This window comes from Staurois parvus, unplaced genomic scaffold (genome assembly GCF_062004578.1).
Source record: "Staurois parvus isolate SC_StPar_1 unplaced genomic scaffold, SC_StPar_1.0 ptg000576l, whole genome shotgun sequence".
NCBI lineage: Eukaryota > Metazoa > Chordata > Amphibia > Anura > Ranidae > Staurois > Staurois parvus.
This window is the reverse complement of record NW_028318372.1, coordinates 3569536-3593321: the sequence shown is the minus strand read 5'-3', so window position 1 is coordinate 3593321 and position 23786 is coordinate 3569536. Positions and strand designations below refer to the sequence as shown.

General features: G+C 44.0%; 1 protein-coding gene across 3 annotated transcripts in view; it reads right to left on the bottom strand.

Moving 5' to 3' along the window:
• Nucleotides 1-23786, bottom strand: part of KRIT1 (KRIT1 ankyrin repeat containing) — a 73028-nt gene that overhangs the window by 30478 nt on the left and 18764 nt on the right. For 2 of the 3 annotated variants that reach the window (XM_089692133.1, XM_089692135.1), the window contains 4 exons: nucleotides 9702-9848; nucleotides 8520-8679; nucleotides 7044-7136; nucleotides 338-467 (listed from right to left, as the gene is read on the bottom strand). In XM_089692133.1, the coding sequence (XP_089548259.1) occupies nucleotides 338-467; nucleotides 7044-7136; nucleotides 8520-8679; nucleotides 9702-9803 (485 nt within the window). In that variant the 5' untranslated portion in view covers nucleotides 9804-9848. Of the gene's footprint in view, nucleotides 1-337; nucleotides 468-7043; nucleotides 7137-8519; nucleotides 8680-9701; nucleotides 9849-14441; nucleotides 14488-23786 lie in introns of all 3 variants that reach the window. The other variant, XM_089692134.1, reaches the window with a different exon arrangement.

Genomic DNA, 23786 nt, shown 5'->3' with positions numbered 1-23786 from the left:
CTCCGCTGTGTTACAGGGACACAGCGCACCACCAATCGCCACACACTCCCAGGGGCATGCATGCGCAGATAGAGGGGGAGGATGTCATATGATGTCCTCCCAGAACAAGAGAGCCGCTGCCTGCCCATCATTTCCTTATATGGCAAGCAGGAGGCGGTTAAGAGATTTACTGAACCTACAGGTAAAACTTATTATATGCTCATATGTAGGTACAAGTTTTAAAATAGAGTTTACTACTGCTTTAATCAAACACATGAGCATTCCTGCAGGTGAGTATTCTGAGAATGATCTGTAAAGAAAACCAACCTTACTAGTCCACAGCAAACAAACTACTTACTTATCCAGGACAAGAAGCATGCGTGCAGTGAGGGTGGAGAAGTGGCTGCTGGTCTCGCTGCACACCCTCATGATATCCTGCAGACAGTAGAACACAGGTCCACCGGGGCTATAAGACATCTTTGAATTATCTGAAAAGAACATAATAAAAACATAAATTAAGCTCTTGAATAGGATTTGTCACTTTAAATCCTTGCTCTCCTGGGGAGTCTGAAGAGAAAGCATTAAAAAGGATACAGAGCAGCAGCTGAGGTTTGGCAGAGGTTGAGTACACCGAGTGAAAACAAGGAAAGGGGTGATGGGTACCATCCTCTGCAACTACAGACAGCACCCCTGCAGCACTATGAGTAACAACTAACACAAGCAATACATTCATCAGGTTCAACAAATACATTTTGTACATCAGAGATACATGTAGTGGGTATTTGTGCATGCAAGTCCATTACGCCCTCCCTAGAACTACATACCTCCAACTGTCCATCTCAACAGAATAAATATATATGACACAATGAAAGGCAAAGTGGTTGATGGATGGACAAACAGATGCCCCTTTTCATGTCCTTTGCCTTGTCTGAACAGTTGCAGTAGCTTACAAGTAGAGTGGGGGGTGCAAGGTGGTTAATGGAAGGTATGTTTCACCTTGTACGCCTACACACAGCGGGTAAAATAAGTATTGAACACATCACCATTTTTCTAGGTAAATATATTTCTAAAAGCTGCTATTGACATGAAATTTTTCACCATGTTGGCAACAACCCATGCAATCCAAACATACAAGGAAACCAGAACATTAATTCAGAAATTAAGTTATGTGTAATAAAATGGAATGACAGAGGGAAAAAAGTATTGAACACATGAAGAAACTGAGGAGCAAAAAGGCATGGAAAGCCAAGACACCAGCTGAAATTTATCAATAACTAGAAAGCAATCCTGCCCCTTGTCAGTGCACATTAATATCAGCTGGTTCAGTCTCAACTGATGGCCTGTAAAAAGGTGTCTCAATACCAAGGTGTCGCACATCTCATGATGGGTAAAATCAAAGCGCTCTCAAGATCTTTGCAACCTTATTGTTGCAAAACATACTGACACATTGGTTACATACTGACACATTGGTTACAGAATGTAACGGAACCGGACCCCGACTGCACTTGGGTACCTCCGTTATAATACAGCTTCCCGTCCGAACACGGACCACAGACACCACAGCTGACCAAACAAGACTAGACGACACAAGTCTGTATAAACATGGAACTCTTTATTTGAAACTGGAACTGGCTTTTTATACACTCAGGGAACAATCCCCCTCCCTGCATAATGACACAGGGCGGGGTAATCTACACTTAGCAACAAGACACACCAGCAGACAGTCCCATCAGAAGAGAGGGCGGCTGGAAACACCCCCCACCAAGCCAATACACAAACACATACATCCCATAATAGTTTGCTCCCAAGCAAGACACACAATAGAACAATGGGATGCAACCACGTGGCATTAAACAATTAACAATCCCCCACCCCAATATTATGACAGATCACCCTGTACCCCTAACAGGCAGAGGGTGACTTATACATAATAGGGATATGGGGAGCTGAGACAGGGGTCTCCCCACCTCTCCAAAGTGAGCTGTGTTCCATGGGCTCCCCTGTATATGGGGAGCGAAGGTGGAATCCGATTTGTGTCTTGCAGGCCACCTTGGCAGTGTGGGGACTGAGCTAGGTTTTGCCTCCCACTTCTGACCAGCAGCAGGTGGGATAAATAAGGAGGGGCTGGATAAAGATGTTGCTTTGGCCTGGGACTCAGAAAGCTACCTGAGAGAGCACCACATATAGAATTTATTCTATAAAGCTGGGCATAGATCGACAGAATCTCAGCCAGTTCAGTAGGAACCGGTCAAGATTCCATCTATCTATTGGCAATCTGGTTGTACTGCTGTCGATCCATCGAGCAACATCAGTACAACCAGCCTGTTTTTTTTTTTTTTTACTTTCCATGCGATAACTGCTGGCGGCTATAGCTGACCGCAGTGATTGTTTTCTGCCGGCAGAACACAATAGCGCTGTGGGAGAGATTCAGTGTTGATGGGGGATTTGAGCTATTTTCTTTCCTGCAGTTCTGGCTACAAGTTAGAACTTAAGAAAAGACCCACACACACCAGCACTAATAGGTGTACACAATAAACATTCAATCATCCTTTCACTGATCCCACTCCCTAATCAATGAAAACCCATGCACCAGGTACACATAAGCGGGTTTCCTCCCCAACTCCAATGAGTGTAAGGCATTTCTATGGGATGATGTCCTTTTGTCCACCAGCTCAAAGCAAATGAGTGTCTCTGAAGCAGGTCATGGTTTGGTTGTCAACAATAACAGACCGTAGGAGTGCTGACAGCTGACCAGGTGAGGCTGGCTTCTTCTGCTCAGGGCAGGGGTTCCTGAGATATCTGGACTTGACACAAGTATTGCATCTCCAGGTTTCAGCTAATGCTGTCTTCATACCAGGAGCTCTGGGTGAAGGTTGCATTTGTTTACAGGTGTAGCAGGTGTTACTGTTGGTGGTTTCTCTCCATTTCACTTTGGCAGATGCAGGCTTTCACTCCATCACAAAGTGCTGGAGTTCCATAGGACAGATGTACAGGAGTAACTCCTGGATCATCAGGTCTTCCAGGAACTCATAGGAATCTTATTTTTTTTTTTTTTAAGTCCTTCAGTCTACAGCCAAAAGGTGGTGTGCAGACAGCTAAACACAATCATGTAAGAGTTTGCAGCAACCCACGATTCTTGAGCTATGCTGTTGGTGTCAACTGATACTTCATGATTAGGAAATCCTTTATGGTCTCATATCATCATTCTTCTTCTATTTAGTTCCGCATAGGCCTCCAGGGCTTTGCCTCTCAGCCCCCCGCATCATATACCGGGCCCACTGCATCAGCGGCAAGTGGTATGGATCACAAGCAGATATCATTGTCAAAAATCCCTTCTTGTACAGCTCCCACTTCTTTGCTGAGCATCACATTACCAGGTGATGAGTTATTTCAGATATTCATGACAGCTAACAAAAGTGTGTGTGTGTGTGTGTACGTACATACATATACACACACATATACATATATATATATATACACACATATATATATATATATATATATATATATATATATACACACACACACACACACACACACATACAGTGGCGATCGAAAGTTTGGGCACCCCAGCTAAAAATTTGTATTAATGTGCATAAAGAAGCCAAGGAAAGATGGAAAAATCTCCAAAAAGGCATCAAATTACAGATTAGACATTCTTATAATATGTCAACAAAAGTTAGATTTTATTTCCATCATTTACACTTTCAAAATAACAGAAAACAAAAAAATGGCGTCTGCAAAAGTTTGGGCACCCAGCAGAATTTATAGCATGCACTGCCCCCTTTGCAAAGCTGAGACCTGCCAGTGTCATGGATTGTTCTCAATCACTGTCTGGGAAGACCAGGTGATGTCAATCTCAAAGGTTTTAAATGCCCAGACTCATCTGACCTTACCCCAACAATCAGCACCATGGGTTCTTCTAAGCAGTTGTCTAGAAAACTGAAAATAGTTGACCGAAGGCTATAAGAAGATAGCAAAGCGTTTTCAGATGTCAATATCCTCTGTTCGGAATGTAATTAAGAAATGGCAGTCATCAGGAACAGTGGAAGTTACACACACACACGGTTGTGCTCAAAAGTTTACATACCCTGGCAGAAATTGTGAAGTTTTCGCATTTATACTGAAATATGACTGATCATGCCAAATAATGCTCTTTTACTGAAGGATAATGATCATATGAAACCATTTATTATCAAATAGTTGTTTGGCTCCTTTTTAAATCATAATAACAGAAATCACCCAAAATGGCCATGATCAAAAGTTTCCCTCTCCTGGAATGTTTGGCCTTGGTACAGACACACACGGGTTAAAATCCCAATTAGAGTTTAATGTCCCACATCTGTGGCTTTTTAAATTGCAATTAGTGTCAGTGTATAAATAGTCAATGAGTTTGTTAGCTCTTACGTGGAAGCACTGACTAGGCTACATACTGAGCCATGGGGATCAGAAAAAAACTGTCAAAAGTCCTGCGTAACAAGGTAATGGAACGTTAGAAAGATGGAAAAGGAGATACAAAGATGTCCAAAGCCTTGAATATGCCAATCAGTACTGTTAAATCACCTATTAAGAAGTGGAAAGTTCAGGGATCTTGATACCAAGTCAAGGTCAGGTAGACCAAGAAAGATTGCAGCCATAACCGACATAAGAATTGTCCAGGATTCAAAGAAAAACCCACAGGCAACCTCAAAAGAAAAAACAGGCTGCTCTGGAAAAAGATGGTGTGGTTGTTTTTAAGGAGTACAATATGGTGATACTTGAACAAAAATGAGCTGTTTGGTCGAGGTGCCAGAGAGAAGCTTTTATTGCACCAATGCCACAAAAAAGCCCGGTTACAATATTCCTGACAACACCTTGACATGCCTAACCGGGCCTTCTCCTTTGGTGCTGTATAGTGAGCCTGTCTGGCTGTCTGACAATTTAATGAGCTCAGGTGTAGTGAGTTAAGGGCTCTGGGCTCTATAAAACTCCCAGGCTGCTTAGGGAGGATGATCCAACCTGGAACCAGTTTGCTGTGTAGGACAGACTTGGGAACAACCAAACCATCCTGTGGTGAGGGAAAATCTGTGTGATCTTAGACTGTGTGAGCCCCCTGTGTCTGAGCAGCGATAGGCTGTATTCAGACAGCTAGATAGGAACCTGAGTTTGCAGTTAGATGCCCAGTGCGGCAAGGCTTTATTTTCTATTTGTATTTTTTTTGCTGTTTTGACTATATGCACAGTGTGTTCACCAGACTTGTAAATAAAGCACCACTTTATTCACTAAGATCCAGCTGTCATGCTGAGCCTCTTTCATGGTGCCCTGACCCATCCAGGGGTTCAAGCACAACCCGCTACTTGCCTAATCCCTCACAAATTTTATATATATATATATATATATATATATATATATATATATATATATAATTTGTTTTGGATAGAATGTCAAAAGGGTTTAAACCCTTTTAAGTTTTATTGTTGCCTGTGTGAGAGATTAAAAAAAAAAAAAGGAACAAAAAACAAGGGGGAAATCCAAAATTCTTAGACTTGTCACCAAAGGAAGTGAGGGAAATCCTTTCATTGGGACACCCCTTCCAATGACAGCTCTCTATGATGGGAATTTGGCAAGGTTTCCTCTCATTCCCTGTTGCGTATCTAGGATAGGGAGTAAAGGGATGTCTCCCTAGAACGGAAGAAAAAGAACCTGAAGTTTTAACCCTTTCACCCTCTACTCTGTTAGAAAAACAAAAAAAAAACACTTCAGGCGGGTGGTGGCGTCATCATGCTAGGCGGAGTCAGGACCCCATGTTTGTATGCCGAATCTTTGCATCCTGTTTTATATGCCGGAATTTTTAGTACACAAGAGTGCATTTTAACTTTTCAAAAATAAAAAAAGATCAGCAGTCTGCATTATTCGTTTGTTTATGCTTCCTTTATGCCACCTCTATCCCTGGGAGAACGGTGACCAAAGTCTCAGGAGGATTGGGTGATAAGAGATCTATACATGTTAAAGCACATTTGACCTACTTTGTTGTAGTGGGGTCCATCAGACCAGGTTAGAAGATACCCATAAAGAATGGTAAAGGGTACTTTGATGATCTTTCACGGTAGAGAATATATTTTGTGATCTTTTGAATATGGAAGGAATGTTAAAGGTGATTGGGGATCTCACATGAAGATTGGATGGTGTATGTGACTCTTATATTGGACAATTTGCTTAAAGACTTTTCTGATCACATATTTTTATCACTTTTATAAACTTTGAAGATAGAGATAGATATATATATCTATCTCTCTCTATCTATCTATCTATCTTTCTCTCTCTCTATCTATACATATATATCTATATAGAGATATAGATATATCTATTGAGAGAATGTTACTTTAAGATCGTAGCTCTATTGGGGAAGTGCATCACTGGTTTATTCATTTATGTATCTTGGTACAGAGTATTGATTGCACAGTTGGGTGGGAGCTGCTTTCAATTATACTGGTTTTATTTTCCTTTTCATTTTTAACAGTGCGGGGGGGGGGGGGCCTTTTTTTCACTGACTGAGAACAGTTTTGACTAAATTTGCTGCATGCATTTCTGCAGCTCTGACTCAGGACATACTAAAGCCACGGATCGCCATGCAAAAAGTTTCCAATGGAGGTCAGCAATGACGACCTTATATACCTGCTGTCTAAAGTGTTTGTTCACCTTTACAGAAAAAAATTAAAAGGTAAACACCATATACCCTCCCCACTGCCTGGTCACCTCTGTAACTGTCAGTGCCCAGGCAGCTGGTCCAGTGGTCCAGAGATTCAAAATCCCTCCTCTTCTCTGTACAATGTTTCTGGAACGGACCAAAGTGATTCTGATTGGTCAAAACCTGCACAGTGAATTGCTGTGATCTGTCTCAGAAGCGAAAAACACAGAGAAGAGGGAGAAGAGCGGGGATTCTCAGCATCCTAGAGGAAAGCACAGTGGGGGAACACTAGGATGTATGGCATTTGTTCACCTTTTCCTTTTTTTCTCTGTGATGGTGAACAAACTTTAAAATAATACAAACAAATAAATACAATTAGCACTAGAACAATTTTTACCTTTAACAGAGGCTGGAACCAGGAACAAAGTCGCTTCTTTCCCAGACCTCTCCCCTTCTAGGGGGAACGTCCTCATTAACACAACCCTCTTCCCTGCAGACAAAGGACACATACAGAATGATGGCTCACAACAGAAAGAAATTCAGGATCTACAGGAGCAACTGGCTTACACCCCAAAATACAATGAATTTGTAAAATCAGAAAAACATGTAGGTGCTGAAAATGGTGGTTTTACATAAACGGGCAACCCTAGGCCAGCACTACAGATTATAAATTACTATCGTCTCCAACTGTCATTATTTCATGCAGGTTGTAATTGAGGTCCATCATCTCAACTGCCTGTCAATGCATGGGGGAATCAGTAAACACTATGAAAGCTGAACTTTAATATTAATAAAATGTGTGCATATCGCAGGTGTTGTCTTCTGCTAAAAATGATCCCTGCAGTGTCTCCTTCACAGCCGCCCATTACTGCCCTGAGCAGCTATATTCCAACACTATGAAAGTTCACAGAGGCCACTGCTACTGAGAAAATGTGCGCTGCTCATCCACGGACTTCTGCCCTCGGCCAGTCACAGAACTCATACTATTATTGTCTTACAATGCATTGAGTTCTGTGAATGGGTGGTAGAGATCCTGTCATTCAACTGCTTCTCCTCCATTTACAGACAGCAATGCTTTATGTGAGAGTGTCAGTACAAGTTTTGTGAATGGAGGAGGAGAGGACAGAAGGAGGTGGCCAAGCGGCGTGCCTTTCAATTGGCCTTCACAGCTGCTCAGGCAGTAGCTGGTGGGTATAAAGTTGACACTACAGAAAGTATTAACAAAAGCAGCTGCCTGCAGGTAATTGTATATTTCCAATTACCCGCAGGCAGCTGCATAGCTAATGTGTTTGGTGGTGTATTGTAAAAAAAAATTAATAAAATAAAGTAATTTTAAAAGCAATTAAAAAAATAAACATGTTATACTTACAGTATCTGCTTTGTGCAGTGGTTTTGCAAAGAGCAGCCCCAAATCTCCTTCTTGGATCCCCCACCGAAGCTTTGGCCACTCCCTCCTGCAGAGTGTCCCCAGAGCAAGCGGCTTGCTATGGGGCACCCAAGCAGGCTCACTCCCGTGCTACTGCTCGGCCTGTCCTTTCACACAGAGAACTGTGGCTCTGCCCCCCCCCCCATTTCTCACTGGATCACTGGCTGTGATTGACAGCAATGGGAGCCAATGGCTCCTACTGCTGTCTCAACCAATAAGGAGGGAGAGTCCCTGGAGAGCCGAGGCTCTCGTGCACATGGATGGATCGCGATGAAGCTCAAGTATTATGGGGGTGAGGCTACTGCACACAGAAGGTCTTTTCTCTTCATGCATAGAATGCAAGAAAGGAAAAAAAAAAACTGGAGTCTTAACAGCCATGTTCAGCTTTCAGTACCATAGCAGACTTATCATGCAGCTGATGTCAGCCCATTCCCAGCTCCAACTCACCTTTCACCCCTTGGTTGGTTGGTGAGTTTAGCTTGGTGGAGTCTAGCACATACTGGAGGATCTCCTGGGATTTGTCTTTTTCCCCCTGCAGTTTAGTTTCCAGTAACATCTTCCTTCTCTTCTTTTTCTGCCCTTCTACTGGCACCTCGATCATTAATATCTGCAATCAAAGGACAATTTCAGTCAGTCGTTTTCCTCTCCACATGTATCCTCTGAAGTGTTAATCAATATTTTATTATTGCAACTACAGTGCAGAAGAAAATCTAAACCCAAACTGGACAACACTTAGTTTGCAAAAGCACTGTTAATGAAACAACTTTTTTTTTCTGATAAAAGAATGTTTTGACATTTTTATTCCTCCTGCAGCCATTTTAAACCACTTCCTGTCTTGCTGCAACATTGGCCACACAGCAATGCTCTCAACCAGTTTCCTGATCATGACAATGGTGGACCATGCCTGCGCAATGTATTTCTTCACCAGAGGCTTACAATACAATTTGACAATTGTTAAACTACTATAACCCAATACTACACACAAACACGCGCCACACTCAGTCTGAGCGGGTGATGATGTGCCAAGTATGGGGCATGAAAAATGACAGGCTAGGCTCAAGGTAAATGACTGTCGTCCTGTTCAAATAGGACTGCTGGAGTTGGACTGAGGAGGAAGCCAGGGACAGCGCTGGAGCATGGAGAGGGGAAGCAGAAGTTGGATTTAAAAAAATAATAATAATGATTAGTCAGTCAAACTATATAAGTCACACTTTAAAAGCTCTCACTGGACTGGTCCATTTTAAAAAGTTTGCACGTACATTGTTAAGACTGCACCCAATTCTGTGACTCGCACAGCCATATTGGTTAAAAGGAGAAGTAGAGCCAAAGCTCTTTTGGCCATACGTCTGTAGGTCCCAGGACTGCATGTTGTTCTGAACTCCTGTGACCCATTTTTTTTTTAGCTGGCTACAGCCTGTTGTTGGCTAACGTCACAGAGCCGATCCAGACTCTGGAGAGATCCTGACTTTAATTTCAGGATTCACCCTGATGCCGGGACTGGTACCTGGCTCAGCTTCTCAGCATGCTGCTAATACCCTGAGCCAGCGAGCGCTGGGGAAGGGGAGGCAGAGCAGAGTTCTCAGTCTTAGAAGCACCGGGGTAGAACCTCTTTTAGGAAAACAAACTTACTTCATATAGCTTAGCTCTGTATTCCCGTGAATTGAGACTTGCTGGGTTTTTCGGTCGAATCACAGCCACATGGACATCTTCTGTGTCACTGGAACTGCCCATTATGCTAATCTTCCTACTGTTGGTCCCACGGAGTTAAAGAAAGACCTAGGGAGAAAGACCGTATGCTGAATGAGTCTTTGTAAATGGCAACCTAGAATACAATAAATAGAAATCTGCGTCCTAACAGTCCAAGGAAATATATACACTATGTGGTACGTGGATACCCTTCTAAATTATTAGAATTCAGGTGTTTCCAGTGAAGGGTACCATTAATGCTGCAGTATGCAGAGAAGTTCTAGACTAGTCTAACCTTTTTCACACGGAAGAATCCTTAAAATAACTTCCAGGTTTCAAGTAACCTCTGCCTTTAAATTACCGTATTTTTCGCACCATAAGACGCACCTGACCATAAGACGCACCTAGGTTTTAGAGGCAGAAAACAAGAAAAAAAAAATTCTGAACTAATGGACTGCAGACTTAGTACAAGGATGACCAGAGACTGCAGACTTAGTACAAGGATGACCAGAGACTGCGGACACAGCACAGGAGATGACCAGAGACTGCGGACACAGCACAGGAGATGACCAGAGACTGCGGACACAGCACAGGAGATGACCAGAGACTGCGGACACAGCACAGGAGATGACCAGAGACTGCGGACACAGCACAGGAGATGACCAGAGACTGCGGACACAGCACAGGAGATGACCAGAGACTGCGGACACAGCACAGGAGATGACCAGAGACTGCGGACACAGCACAGGAGATGACCAGAGACTGCGGACACATCACAGGAGATGACCAGAGACTGCGGACACAGCACAGGAGATGACCAGAGACTGCGGACACAGCACAGGAGATGACCAGAGACTGCGGACACAGCACAGGAGATGACCAGAGACTGCGGACACAGCACAGGAGATGACCAGAGACTGCGGACACAGCACAGGAGATGACCAGAGACTGCGGACACAGCACAGGAGATGACCAGAGACTGCGGACACAGCACAGGAGATGACCAGAGACTGCGGACACAGCACAGGAGATGACCAGAGACTGCGGACACAGCACAGGAGATGACCAGAGACTGCGGACACAGCACAGGAGATGACCAGAGACTGCGGACACAGCACAGGAGATGACCAGAGACTGCGGACACAGCACAGGAGATGACCAGAGACTGCGGACACAGCACAGGAGATGACCAGAGACTGCGGACACAGCACAGGAGATGACCAGAGACTGCGGACACAGCACAGGAGATGACCAGAGACTGCGGACACAGCACAGGAGATGACCAGAGACTGCGGACACAGCACAGGAGATGACCAGAGACTGCGGACACAGCTCAGGAGATGACCAGAGACTGCGGACACAGCTCAGGAGATGACCAGAGACTGCGGACACAGCACAGGAGATGACCAGAGACTGCGGACACAGCACAGGAGATGACCAGAGACTGCGGACACAGCACAGGAGATGACCAGAGACTGCGGACACAGCACAGGAGATGACCAGAGACTGCGGACACAGCACAGGAGATGACCAGAGACTGCGGACACAGCACAGGAGATGACCAGGGACTGCGGACATAGCACAGGAGATGACCAGGGACTGCGGACACAGTACAGGAGATGACCAGACACTGCGGTCGGGGGGGGGGGGGGGGTTAAAGAGCCTGAGAGGGCTATAGGTGGGACACTACAAAAAAATAGTGATGGTGTGAAAGGCGTGGGGCAAAGACAGAAACTGATTGTCCAACAGGACCTGTCTTGAGAGCCTAATGCAGGCCATAGACGGGTCATTTATCGGCTGAATTTTCGTCCGAACGAAAAATCGGTCGATAGACACACCTTTAGTGGGGCAATGTCGTCGACCAATTTTCGCGGTTCTTCTCGTTTCCTTTTATCGGTAATGCTGGAAAATCTACGAAAAACAGCCAAGCATTGGTGACAACAACGACCGATTTTTCATTTATCGGCCGACAATTCAGCAGATAAATGACCCGTCTATGGCCAGCATTACTCTTCTCAGAATAGATAAATGTGGTTTAACCCTTTTACCCTATTGAGCCAGAACACGATGTAAGGAGGTTGTGATGAGAAGGGCTCTTTTATGTCAGTAGTCATTGGAAGAAGGGCCCTTTATCTTGGTGGCCATTGTGAAAAAGGCAACTTTACACTGGTGTTTGGTGAGAAGACCTTCTTTAAATGATCACTGAAGTCAGTGGTTACTTATCTGAGAGGCAGGAATTGTCCATTGTTAAAAAGGTATTCCTAGCAACCCCCGAAGGAACCTTAGGTTTCCACAGAACCCTGGCTAATAAAGGCTGGTGTACAAAGGGCAGGTGTATAGTACAAATCTCTGAAATGCCCCTTATTGGTCAGTGGAGGGAGGTCCCCTTATATTGGTGGTCATTAGGAAAAAGGCATCATTGTTGCTCCGTGTGAAGAATTCCCCTTACACTTGGCTAAAAAGATAATTGAAAACTGTGCTTATCTGAAAGACAAAAAATTCCTATTACTTAACCCCTAGCAACAGTTAAAGGAACCTTGGTCGAAAAAGGCTGTTTTCGACAATTTTACTCCTCCAACCTTGTGGTAACAGTTTGTGGAAGACCTTTAACTGTCCCAGCACGACTGTGCCCCTGCGCACAAAGCCAACTTCAGTGAAAAAATCTCAACCCCATTGAACATCTTTTGGATAATTGGGAATGAACCAGGTCTTCTTTTCCAACATCAGTACCTGACCTAACACTTTTGGCTGAAAAAATTTCTTCTTTTTGGGAATAGAACTGCAGGGCCTGGAGCATTATTGCACAACTTCAGGCTCCACAAACTTTACCACCCCCCTCAAAATCTGCATTGGATCCATTTTCAGACGTGGCTGAGTGGCAGTTTGCAGGTGTTTGGGGAGGAACTCCGCCTCTTGAAACCAGTTGGGATTTTATACTGAAATACTATGCTGCAACTCCGTGCCAAATGTTTGGCAAGTGGTTGCTGTGCAGTCCAATTGACTTCAATGGGCATGTTTGGCCGGTGAACTATATGCCAAATGAGTTAAATCTGCTGCATCACGGCAAACCTGCAAAGCATCATGACCATGTGAAAGGGCCTGAGGCTCCGCCATGTAAATTTGTAAAATAGGCATCTGAGGGGCAGTAAAAATGCATATCAAGCACCTGTTTTCACCATCTCCTATCCGCCTGTGTGAGCGTAGCCTTAAAGAACTCCGGGATAGGAGCAAAAAAAAAAAAAAAATCACCCATTACTACACCACCACCCTACACAAAACACTGAACAGTTAATACATTTTTGCAACTTCTTACCACTGAAGAAAAAAAGTCGAATTAAATTTTCAGGAAATCAGCTCTGTAATTAAAATAACAGCATCTGCTCTACCAGAAAGGAGGTGTAACAGCCGGGATTACATCATATCCTCTCTCTACAGAAAAAGGAAACTACACTACCCATCAACCTTTTGGAATTGCAATGAGTGTGGGCGGGTACACTAGGACTGTACATATTAAATGTGTACTTGCCCACTTCAACATAAATCACACCCCCTCATTCTCCAGCCACACTGCTCAGCACCACAGAGCAGGACAGTTAGGTGACAATCTATTAAATGTAAAGCATGCATGTGCAAAATGTTTAGTTTATTCTATATAGTCTACTACATATGAAAAGCTGTCCCCAAAGAGAGATGGGGTCCTCCCCACACAAAGATGGGGTATCCCCAGAGATGGAAGGTGTCCCCACACAGAGATGAGGTGTCTCCACACAGAGATGGGGTGTCTCCAAAAATGGTGTGTCCCCAGAGATGGAATGTCTCCACACAAGCATCGGGTGTCCCCAGAAATGGAAGGTGTCCTCACACAGAGATCCGCATTTCTGGGCCCTGGAGACGTTCATACTTGTGAGCTGTCAGTGGCTGTCATCCAAACGAGTGGATTGTCCCCAGTCCTCTTCCCAGGTACCTGGGATCCTCATCCCTTCTCCAGCTCCAGGAACAGCCGTGCCATGCGGGATGGAATGTCGGGGTCCCAGCGGGGTGTGTCCCCGATCCTCGGGATCAGAGCGACTGCTGCATGCCAAGTCACACCCATCCTGTCCCAGTACACCAGAACGTAGCTCACCCCTGCCCTATGATTGGACAGCCCTTACTCTACATATCAGTTCATGAATGGTAATAACTTCACCCAGAGCCTGCCCCTCTGCATCAAACATCACTGGCCGGTCCCTGAACAGGGGATCCTTGTCTCTCCTAAACACAAACCCTGGGACAGGACATGTGTAACCCAATATACTGCCTCTGTATGACATGTAGGTGTTACTCACCCAGCACTACCAGCCAGCCCCTGGCAGAGCATCCTGAGCGGTCTTCTTTAGGACTCCACCTCCATGGGCGGTACCGACCGGTGGTCTCAGAGTCCCAATCCTCCCACTGCAGCAAGGAGGGACGGAAGTACATCCCTGCTTGCTGTAAAGAACTACAAATGGGAAGTGCCAAGACTGGTGGCTGGGGGAATAGGAGGAATTGCAGCCACCGGTCTTACAAAACAGGAAACTCCTGGGAATTAACAATTTGATTTGAAGATATTCAGACTATTTCAGAGCAGCTACTAGTTAACAAGAAGATGGATGACATGGTTTGTAAAGGTAGAAATCAGCACAAAGGACATGTCAAAGTTTTTACCTGGAGTTCTGCTTTAATGCTGGATTGTTACACACAGAAGCCACTACTGAAAAAAAGAGAACATATTTCAGGGAAGCCACAAGATGGCTTTTGATAAAATACAGTTACTGCTTGCCCAGAGTTTAGCTTTAAAAAATACGTAAATCCAACATTTCATAACCCTGGTATGTGCCTGCTGTACCATGTACTTAGATGAAAAAGTATCCTGTTCTCTTTGTATTGATTCCTTAGTGTGAAATCTCTGGTGTTCCTGCCAGTCCCTCTGCGTTCCTATTAAAAACTGACCACACTAGGCACGACAGCTCAGCATGGTTAGTTCTCTAGCTGTGATGGGAACTCAGTGTGTTCTCCAATGATCAGACTTGTCCTGACTCGCCCTCCCCCACACAACCATTTACTGGGAAGGTAAGTGTATTGCTGTTTCTCCTCCCCCAGCTATCTTAGCTCTTTATGCAGCTGAAAACAGAGGGAATGTGATCACATATAAAAAAAAAAAATAAAAAATGATAAAAAAACACTCCCCCCCCCCCCCCCCTTTTTTTATACCTATACACAAACGTTTTGCCTTTCATTTCTATTTTAAACGGAATGGCTTGTTTTACAAGGTAATTGTTTACACATTATATACTTTAAGGTCTTACGGCAAACTTCTTTCTTGTTATTTCCCCTCAGAAATAATAATAATTATAGCTTGTGAATGGTAAGCATGATCCTAATTAGCCCGGGCCAGGTTCCAGGTGCTCCTGCATGAAGCAGATGTAATTAGCAGAGTTCCTGTTTCAGCGTACTGCTCTGCGGGGATAAAGTGGCAATGGACTGTTAATTGGTAAAATTCAAAAAATGCCGGCACGGAGGTAAACCGGACGCATCACTGGGGAGAGATGAAACACGACTCAGGTCCGATTAATGTTCCATGAGCAGTCTGAGTGCGCCGAGGTGACTTCTAAGACTTTCACTAACCAAGAAAGTTCGAGGAACAAAAAGAAAAAAAAAAAAAAGAAATAGGATTTGTGAAATGTGTGGCCAGCATAGCGGGTTCCGCCATGCGCTACTGAAGTTTAGGTTGATTCAAACTAGACATAATATCTGAATTAAAGCAGAACTAAACTCCCTAAAATTAACATTACTATTTTTAATCCTTATTGCTGCTAGCCTTAGCAAATAGACAGGAAGGTATATTTGTTTTAAATTTTTTTATTCATTTCTACAGTTACTTCCTGGTTTCTGGCCTAGCCCAAAATGATGTCATATATCCCAGGAGTCTACATGGGCATTTTTCCCCTTTCATCTGGGAGGAGGGTCTTTCTAAGCTAAAACACACCCTTCTATCTACATGCCTTATCTAAGGGCAGATGGATTCCAGGAAGTAAATGCTACATGAATCATCTGTCCTTGATGACCAAGATGGCTAAAATTGCTGGGGGGGGGGGGTTATAGTGATTTCTCAACAAAATAAAGAATGGGGACATGGATGGATGGGTGAGATTGCTTTGAATTTAGAAGAAAATTAATCAAATATTGTTTATGGTGCTCAGATACAGTTAAGTTGCACTTTAAAGTGTAACTAAAGACAAAACAGTTTTTTTTTAGTTTTGGATAGAATGGAGAAGAATTAGAACTCGTCAATCGTTGTCTGTGCCCCCCATTAGGAAGATTTACCCTCTATTTGTCCTGTTTACAATTATTGAAAGTGAAAGTAAAAGAAAATCCCAAATTTTGGTGAGATCAGATGCTTTAAGGGCAGAGGAGAGATCTAGAGTCTAATAAACCCCATATTTCTTAGAAAAGAGTACCTGCCACTGCCTATTGCGATCACAGGGGACACTTACATTCCCTGTGAGAAAAATAACAGTGATAAAAAAAAAAAAATTTACCCCCATTCCCATCCCAAAGGCAAAACACAAGCGGCGGTCCCATGTCTGTATGCAAACAGAGATTACACCATGCATGTGAGGTATCACTGCGAACACCGTATCGAGGATAGCAATTCTAGTACTAGATCTCCTGTGGAAATCTAAAGTGGTGACCTGTAAAGGCTTTTAAAGCATCACATATGGATATTAAAAGTTTACGTAGTTTGTCGCAGTTGCATAGACGCGCACAATTTTAAAGCATGACATGTTTGGTATCCATTTGCTTGGCGTAACATATTTTATATTTTATCAAACAATTGGGCAAAATATTGTGTTTGTGTGCATTAAAGTTCTTAAGTGTATTTTTTTTTTAAAATTGCATAAAAAAAAAAATTGCTGCATAAATACTGCATGACAAATTTTAACACCCACTGTTTTATTTTCTAGGGCCTCTGCTTTAAAAAATATATATAATGTTTGGGGGTTCAAAGTAATTTTCTGATAGAAAAAAAAAAAACCCTGTTTTTTCATGTAAACAAAAAGGGTCAGAAAAGGCCAAGTAGTTACAAGAGTGGGTGATGTTTGGCATAAGCTTCTAATGTTGGCCCTGAAATGACAGGATAGTTGAAGCATTCCCCCCAAAGGACCCCTTTTTGGAAAGCAGACACTCTAAGGTATTTTTTAAGGGGCATGGTGAGCATTCTGAAGATCTCATTTGTTGCCACAAGTTTTTGTAAAAAATGTATCTTTTCTTTCCTTTTTTTTGAACCCTGTGGCAAAAATTATATCTGAAAAATATTCACCGTGCCCCTTACCAAATTCCTTGGGATGTCTGCTTTCCAAACAGTGGTCATTTAGGAGGGGGGGGGGGGGTGTTTGTACTACCCTGGCATTTTAGGGTCTCTGGAATGGTGATAGGTAGTGAGGAAGTGACATGAGGAAATATGCCCTTTGAAAGTCTGGAAGTGATCATTGGATTTTCAGGGCCTGTATGTAGCTAGGCTTCCAAAAAGTCTCACATGTGCTATCCCCATAGTCGCGAGAAGTAGCAGAATGTGTTTTGGGGTGTTATTCCACATATACCCATGGCATGCATGAGCAACTCTGTGTGAAGAAAAAAAAAATTGTCATCTTACAAAAATTTGTGGCAAAAAAATAAAATCTTCCATGGACTCAACATTCCTCTCAGTAAATTCCTTAGGGTGTCTACTTTCCAAAAAGGGGTCAATTAGGGGGTTGTACTGCCCTGGCATTTTAACACCTCAAGAAATGTGATAAGCAGTCAGAAAGTAAAGGCTGTGTAAATTCCAATACATATACCATAGTTTGCAGAATCTATAACTTTCACAAAAAACCTGATGGACACGTATTTGGATTTTTTTTTTAACCAAAGACTTATAGCAGAATACATTTTGGCCTAAATTTATGACTAATTTTTTACTAAATATTTATTATAACCGAAAATTAGAAAAAAAGTAGTTTTTTTTTTAAATTTAAATTTTTTTGGTTTATATCACAAAAAATAAAAAACCCAGCAGTGATCAGATACCACCATCAAATAAAAGAAAGCTCTATTTGTGTGAAGAAAAAAAAAGGACATAAATTTTGTTTGTGTGCAGCATTTCACGACCACGCACATACAATTACCAGTTGAAATAGTGCAGTGCCGAATAGAAAAAATGGCCTGGTCATTAAGGGGGGTAAATCTTCTGGAGGGCAAAATTATTATTATTATACAGGACTTCTATAGCGCCAACAGTTTGCTCACCGCTTTTTTAATATAATGGAGAACAACAATGCAGTTCAATACAAGAGGGTTAAGAGGGCCCTGCTTCTTGGAGCGTACAATCTAAGAGGGAGGGGCTAGTGGTACAAAAAGGTAATAACTGTGGGGGATGGATTGGTAGGAGGTATAAAAGATTCCATTATTAGCTGAAGGCAGAATAGGCTTCCCTGAAGAGATAGGTTTTCAGAGATCGCCTAAAAGTGAGCAGAGTAGGCGATAGTCTGATAAATTGGGGTAGAGAGTTCCAGAGGATGGGGGAAGCTCTGGAGAAGTCCTGGAAACAAGCATGGGAGGAGGAGACAAAGGAGCTAGAGAGCAGGAGGTCGTGCGAGGAGTAGAGAGTACGGTTTGGGTGATATTTGGAGACAAGATTGGTAAAATGGTTAACCTAATGAACAGGGGTGGACTGACAACTCATGGGGCCCCCGGGCAATAGGGGATCATGGGGCCCCTGTGTCCTTGCCCAAACTCAAAAAAGCCTATGAAAAAGGTACCAGGGGAATCTTATGGGGCCCTCTACTGACCCCGGGCCCTCGGGCAGTGCCGAGTTTCCAAATGGTCAGCCCGCCCCTGCTAATGAATATTATGTACGATATAGTACAAAAATGTAAAAACAAAAAACCTCCCATTTGCCAAGCTGTCCTTATCAGGAAAATGCAGTAGAATGGAAGGGTTTATCTGCAACGTTACGAAGTTTTACTTGTGGCCATTGGAGAATGGTCTATGATTACACCATGATTACGGAATGCAGTTGCGATCTTATAGTTCTCAGGAATCTCTGACCGAACATTTCATCAACACAAAACATACTGCACCACAATGAAGACCTATCCTTGACAAGTAACAATGTGAATCACATGATGAGTTCGAAAAATACATTTACATGCTAAAATTAGCTACTGGCTTATGAACAGCAAAACATTAACTCTATATAAAATACAAAAGAAAAAAAAACATGCAATTCCTAGCTTTAAATAAATCCTGGACTTAAAATCGATGAAGTCATTTAAGCAGCTATTATTAAACGCTGAAAAACAAACCAAAATAAATTCAAAACCACAGAAAAAATCAATATGTAGCAGCACACAGAATACAAACAGAGGTAAAATGTAACTGCACAAAACAATCAGCTTAAGAACATGTACCATGGTACACCGATTATAGATTTCCCCCCCAATTCTCAATACCTACCGTATTTGCCGGCGTATAAGACGACTGGGCGTATAAGACGACCCCCCTACTTTTCCTGCTAAAATGTAGTGTTTGGGCTATACTCGCCGTATAAGACTACCCCTCTTCCAATGCACACCAGTGGGAGGAATAGTGCCCCATCATTGGTATCAGTGGGAGGAATAGTGCCCCATCATTGGTATCAGTGGGAGGAATAGTGCCCCATCATTGGTATCAGTGGAAGGAATAGTGCCCCATCATTGGTATCAGTGGAAGGAATAGTGCCCCATCATTGGTATCAGTGGCAGGAATAGTGCCCCATCATTGGTGTCAGTGGGAGGAATAGTGCCCCATCATTGGTGTCAGTGGGAGGAATGGTGTCCCATCATTGGTGTCAGTGGGGGGTGGAATAGTGCCCCATCGTTGGTGTCAGTGGGGGGGGGGGGAATAGTGCCCCATCGTTGGTGTCAGTGGGGGGGGGAGGAATAGTGCCCCATCGTTGGTGTCAGTGGGGGGGGGGAGGAATAGTGCCCCATCGTTGGTGTCAGTGGGGGGGGGAGGAATAGTGCCCCATCGTTGGTGTCAGTGGGAGGAATAGTGCCCCATCGTTGGTATCAGTGGGAGGAATAGTGCCCCATCATTGGTATCAGTGGGAGGAATAGTGCCCCATCATTGGTATCAGTGGGAGGAATAGTGCCCCATCATTGGTGTCAGTGGGAGGAATGGTGTCCCATCATTGGTGTCAGTGAGGGGTGGAATAGTGCCCCATCATTGGTGTCAGTGGGGGGTGGAATAGTGCCCCATCGTTGGTGTCAGTGGGGGGGGGGAATAGTGCCCCATCGTTGGTGTCAGTGGGGGGGGGGAATAGTGCCCCATCGTTGGTGTCAGTGGGGGGGGAGGAATAGTGCCCCATCGTTGGTGTCAGTGGGAGGAATAGTGCCCCATCGTTGGTATCAGTGGGAGGAATAGTGCCCCATCATTGGTATCAGTGACACCAATGATGGGGCACTATTCCTCCCACTGAGACTTGCTGACCCTGTTCTCGTATGGTGCTGCTGCAGCCAGCATATGTGGTTGCAGCAGCACCTCTACACAGAACACTTACCTGCTGCTCCGGCACTCAATTTTCGCGGGGCCGCTCGGCTCCGCCCCCTCGCCGGTGATTGGCCGCCTGTGTGCCTTTCCTGAGCTACAGTTCTGGCGGCCAATCACCGGTGAGGAGGCGGAGCCGAGCAGCCGCACGAACATCCAGTGGCCGAACTGAAGGAGATGCCGCGCTTCCTGGACCGGATCGTCATGGGACTGGATCCAGGTAAGAGACATCAGCCCCTGCAAACCCCTGTACTTAATGCCGCAGCCCCCCTAACATGTGTACCGGCGTATAAGACGACCCCCGACTTTTGAGAAGATTTTCAAGGGTCAAAAAGTCGTCTTATACGCCGGCAAATACGGTATATAAAATTACCGGTAGATCATGTCGCATTTACATGGGCTTTTAAAGATAAATTCCAGGCTAAAATAGGATTTTTTTTTCTCACTGTTAAATGGGAAACATTTTTTTTTAAATAATAAACATGTCAAACTTACCTGCTGTGTGCAATGGTTTTGAACAGAGCGGCTCCAGTTCTCTTCTGGGAACCCCTGCTGGTGCTCTTGGCTCCTCCCCCTCTCTGAGTGCCCCCATAAAGCAGTTTGCTATGGGGGCACTCAAGGTTGGGGAGGGGAGTTAAACAGAACGGTAGGAAGAAAACAAACTCTCTTGCGCTCTATGTCCCAGCCTGGGGTAGGTAGATGCAGCCAGGACTTGGAAGTTTCTACCACTGGTGCATGTGGGGTTGTGGAGCTCCAAACAAGGCTGGGGAAGCCCGACCAATACTGAAAAGCGAAAACAAACAAAAAGCGCACCAACCTTGCGCATTACCTCAGAAAACCAAAATTTATTGATAACAGAATAATACTCACAAACACTGAAGTATATCATGCATGTAAGTCCTCAAAGGGACTAAGGATAAAAGCAGCCTGCGCGAGTCCCATCAGAGGAGTGGACACACAGGGAACAGCTGACGCATTTCAAAGGAAGAACCTTCTTCAAAGCTCTGTTATCAATAAATTTTGGCTTACCGAGGTAATGCGCAAGGTTGGTGCGCTTCTTGTTTGTTTTCGCTTTTCAGTATGGGGAGGGGAGTTGCCAGGAGCTCTTGTGAGGGCTCACACCATTGACACCCAGAGCACGACTCGGCCTGACCCCTCACTCTCTCCACACGGACTGTGATTGATAGCAGCAAGAGCCAATGGTTCCCACTACTGCCTCAATCTCCAGTGAGCAAAGAGAGGGGAGAGCTGCTGCTCTCGGGCACAGTTCGGGAGTGAGATCGGGCTACCTTTAGAAGCACTTTAAATCCTTCTCCTTCCCATTGAGGGACACAGGCACCTTTCATTTTGGGTTACATTTCCACCTACAGGGGCAAAAAAAACAAAACAAAACACAACAGCAAGGTTAACCCCTTCTGCTACCATATTGCTTCAGTTGTGTAGCAAAGCCACTCCATGAGCATGATCATAATCACAGAGGGTGGGAGCCTTTTCCCTCATTGCACTCCAAGAAAAGGCTTTTACTTGGAGTAGAAATCCCTATTTCCCTTCTCGATTCTTAAGGGATAAAGATAGTCTTTGACCATCAAGACATCCAGAAGCAGTTCAAATAAGTGGTGAGCAACCAGCAAACAAATGCTAACAGGCCTAAGGAACAGCAAACTGGGGAATGCCTGCAGCTCAAAGAGACATCAGAAGAACCTCAATGCTCGAAGCAGGCATCAGATGAGGAGAGGATGCAATGTCCAACTGGTAGAACAAATTCAGAAAACCAGGTGGCACTCTTGCAATCGGGACCGATGCTGGAAAGAGACACTCACACAACCAGTAAAGTACGCTTCAACAGGGAAGGGAGCAAACTGATCCTGAAGACCCAGCTTGGGCCTGGTTACCTGAAGGTGAAACAAAAATTGAATGAACCTATAGGATTCATACTGGATGCTCAAATCAAAAAAGTGTCAGTAGCTGAGAGATATACTGCAGACGACTCACAGCCTGAATCTTAAATAAAGGAAAAGAAGCACCTTCCTGAGAGCTGGACAGTGGAACTGAAGAACATTGTCCTGGCAGAGGATATAGAAAGGGAAATGGAAATCCTTGCCCAGAAAGCAGACAGGCCAGACCCTCACACAGCATAGGTGAGGACTACCAGAAGAACCCTTTAATAGTAAAAAAAAAAAAAGAAAAAAGAAAAAAAAAAGTAAACTACTCCAAGGAGTCCAAATGGCAGTTTGAGACCGTACAGAGAAAAAAAAAAAAGTTTGACCCCATGGAGTCACAAGGGAAAAATGGAGGAAAGGTACATGGGAAACCCCCCACACAAAGGTCTTAAAGCGACTGTAAAGTATGTGTGTATATATATTATATATTTTTTTTTTTTTCCCCTAAAATAACAAACCTGTTATATTTACCTGCTCTGTGCAATGGTATTGCACTGGGTAGGGGGCATACAGATACTGGGCCATTTTTTACCTTAATTTAAGGAACGCATTAAAGGCATAAAATATCCTGGCTTTAGGACCACTTTGAGATGGAAGCTTAACATTCCAAACAAAAACAACATAGAAGGGTTCGGACTGGAAAACTGAGTTCTAGCCTAATCCCATCAGCAAGATGGAAAGACTCCCTCAGGGCAAGGTCTCCTGAAAGGCCTTGCTTAAGTATCAGTGAACGTGGAAAAAATATATCGCAGACTTAGAGATGCTCTGGACTCCCCAAATCCAAAAATCTGTTAGAGCCCAAAAGCAACAGCCAGGGAATTCACCATGTAAAATGTAATTATTATTAAAATTTTTAAAGAAAATGCCAGAAGTATTTGGTCAGCATAAAAGGGGAAGTTTGGTGTACTTGGGGGGGGGGGGGGGGGGGGGAACAAAACATAACAGTCACAACTCTCCCCTCTGCCCCTCCAGTGCTCACTGAAGTGCCAGGCTGGAGAGAGGGTGGGTACAGATCACTATGGCTCTAAGCAGCATGCTGATAGCCAGAGCCAGCTGTCAAACCAGTAGCTGGGTGGATTCCAACAATATGGTTGGGATCCCTCCAGAGTCTGGAGCTATTCTGTGACGTCAGCAGGGATTATTTATTTTATTTATTTCAGGTACTTATAGATCGCCATCAATTTACACAGCGCTTTACATATATATTGTACATTCACATCAGTCCCTAACCCTCAAGGGGTGTACAATCTAAGGTTCCTAACTCACATTCATACATACACATACTAGGGACAACTTTAGTCAGGAGCCAATTAATCTACCAGCATGTCTTTGGAGTGTAGGAGGAAACCAGAGTACCCGGAGGAAACCCACGTAGACATAGGTAGAACATGCAAACTCCAGGCAGTTGGTACCGTGGTTGGAATACAAATCAACAACCCGAGTACTGCCAGGCGGCAGTGCTACCCATTTAGCCACTGTGCTGCCCTAATTAGCTTGTTGGCCG